Here is a 2,290-nt window from a genome sequence, read left to right as displayed (position 1 = left end):
TGCACCCCCCTGTACGCCCCCCCAGAGAGAGCGGGGAATGGCCTGCTCCCCCCCACCTGGGCACCAGGTCCCCCAGTCCTACCCAGACTGCCCCCCTCCATGGACACCAGCCCCCCAACCAGTCTCAGCACCCCACAACCCCCGGCCCGTCCTGCCCTGTACAGCCCACGGGGACACCCCCACCTACCGGCAGCATGATCATGGTCCCCGGAGGCCCCTGGCCCCCGGCGGCTCCCGGCAGCCCCGGCCGCCCCGCAGGGCCCTGTGGGGGAGGAGAGGAGCCCCCCATCAATCAGCAGGCGGCGCAGGCAGGGACTCGCAGCCCCCGCGGCGGGGAACATGCCGGCCATTCCTGAGCCCCCCCGCCCCCCGCGGCTCTGCAGCCTCTGACAGGGCCCCCTCCCCTGGCGCCACGACTGCTTACCTGCTCGCCAGGGTCCCCCGGCAGCCCTGCCGGCCCCACCGGCCCCGGGGGGCCCATCTCACCCTGCAAGAGACAGAGGAACCTCAGTCGCTGCAGAGCCCCAGCAACCCCCCGCTCCCACCAGCCCGTTCCCCCCAGTTCCTGCTCCCCCCAGCGCCTGGTCCTTACCGCTGGGCCCGGGGCTCCCGCCGGCCCATCAAATCGCCGGCCCTAGGAGGAGAAGAACCAGTTAGGGCAGCGCGTCCCGACCCCCGACTGTGGATCCAGCCCCTCACACAGCCCCAGCACCTGGCAGGATCGAACCCACAGTCCCTGGAGCTGGGCGAGCCCCCAGCCCCCCTGCTGCCCCACCCAGCTCCCCAGGGCCAGTCAGCTGGACGGGACCCGTGGGGGGCTTCACGGGATGGGCTGAGCCCCCCACAGCCTGGTTCCCTTTAGCCAGGGCCCCCTGCACAGCCCGACCTGGCCAGGGGCCAGTCCCACCCCCACCCCCCGGCCCGGCTGGCTTGGCTGCAGGACAAGGGACCCTGGGGCGGGTTCCCCCGGGTCGCAGCACCACCGGCCGCGCTGGTACTCACGGGCTCGATGGCAGCCGGCTCCCCCTTCTCGCCCTTTTGGCCAGCTTCCTGCAAGGGACGCACGGGGCAGGGTGACTGTCCCAGCCCCCCAGGCCCAGCCACTGCAACCCCCCCACCGGCCTCCCAAGCCTGCACCACAGGCCAGGCCTGCCCTCGCCACCCCCTGCCCCCACCCACAGGCCTGGCTCTGGGGCTCGCGACTCATTACGAGAGGCCCCAAGGAGAAACCCAGATGGCCGGTGCCCCATCCCCCAATTCCTGCCCGCTCCCCAGCACCCCCCAGCACTCCCGTCTCCACCAGTGCCCTGTGCCCACCGATGCCCCATCCCCCCGGTGCCCTGTCACCCTGGTGCCCGTCCCCCCCATTCCCGCCCACTCCTTATCTCCACCAGTGCCCCATGCCCACCAACGCCCCATCTCCCTGGTGCCCTGTCCCCCCGGCGCCCGTCCCCCCCAATCCCGCCCGGGCCCCGTCCCGCTCGTACCCGGGTGGCCTGGCGCAGGATTTCCCGTCGCTCGGCAGGGTCATAGCGCTCCTGGCTGGTGTCACGGTCCAGGGGTTCCCCACCCTTGTACTCCTCATACTCCCTCAGGGCGTAGTCAGGGGGGTCGGTGCTGTTGGCCCCAGGGTCCCCGTCCACCCAGATCCTGTGCTCCCCTCCCAGGTCCTGCAGACGAGGAGGGCAGGAGCCAGGGTCACTGGCGTTTGCGGGGGGTGACAGCTGTGTGCCCCACTGCATCCCTCCAGCCCCCTCCCCCGGCCGCGGTACCTCGTAGGCCTCGGGGAGGTTCAGACTGATGGTCACGGTGCTGGCAGGGGCGGTCTCAGGCAGAGGGGTGACGTGCTCCTCCCCAGATGGGGTCACCTCCAATGCAGAGGCTGCTTGGGTCGGGGCCTCCTCAAGGGACAGTGGAGAGAAAATGGGGCATTAGGGGAGAAAGATCAGTGCCCAGGACGGCCCCACCCTGGGCATGGCACGCCAGGGGGAAGGGCCTGGCAGGGTGGGAGCAAGGGAGGCTGGCTGGAGAGCAGTTGGGGGGGCAGCCAAGGGAGTAGCTGGGGGGCAGTGGGATGGGGTCACCTCCAATGCAGAGGCTGCTTGGGTCGGGGCCTCCTCAAGGGACAGTGGAGAGAAAATGGGGCATTAGGGGAGAAAGATCAGTGCCCAGGACGGCCCCACCCTGGGCATGGCACGCCAGGGGGAAGGGCCTGGCAGGGTGGGAGCAAGGGAGGCTGGCTGGAGAGCAGTTGGGGGGGCAGCCAAGGGAGTAGCTGGGGGGCAGTGGG

General features: G+C 71.1%; 1 protein-coding gene across 1 annotated transcript in view; it reads right to left on the bottom strand.

Moving 5' to 3' along the window:
• Window positions 1-2,290, bottom strand: part of COL5A3 (collagen type V alpha 3 chain) — a 52,683-nt gene that overhangs the window by 42,785 nt on the left and 7,608 nt on the right. Inside the window, exons 6-11 of the mRNA XM_075061239.1 lie at window positions 1,773-1,898; window positions 1,488-1,670; window positions 1,003-1,050; window positions 593-634; window positions 425-487; window positions 188-262 (exon numbers count right to left, since the gene is read on the bottom strand). Coding sequence (XP_074917340.1) covers window positions 188-262; window positions 425-487; window positions 593-634; window positions 1,003-1,050; window positions 1,488-1,670; window positions 1,773-1,898 — 537 coding nt within the window. The remainder of the gene's footprint in view (window positions 1-187; window positions 263-424; window positions 488-592; window positions 635-1,002; window positions 1,051-1,487; window positions 1,671-1,772; window positions 1,899-2,290) is intronic.

Source organism: Chelonoidis abingdonii, chromosome 26 (genome assembly GCF_003597395.2).
Source record: "Chelonoidis abingdonii isolate Lonesome George chromosome 26, CheloAbing_2.0, whole genome shotgun sequence".
Classification (NCBI taxonomy): Eukaryota; Metazoa; Chordata; order Testudines; family Testudinidae; genus Chelonoidis; species Chelonoidis abingdonii.
The sequence above is the reverse complement of the archived record's forward strand: the minus strand, read 5'-3'. Positions and strand labels throughout refer to the sequence as shown.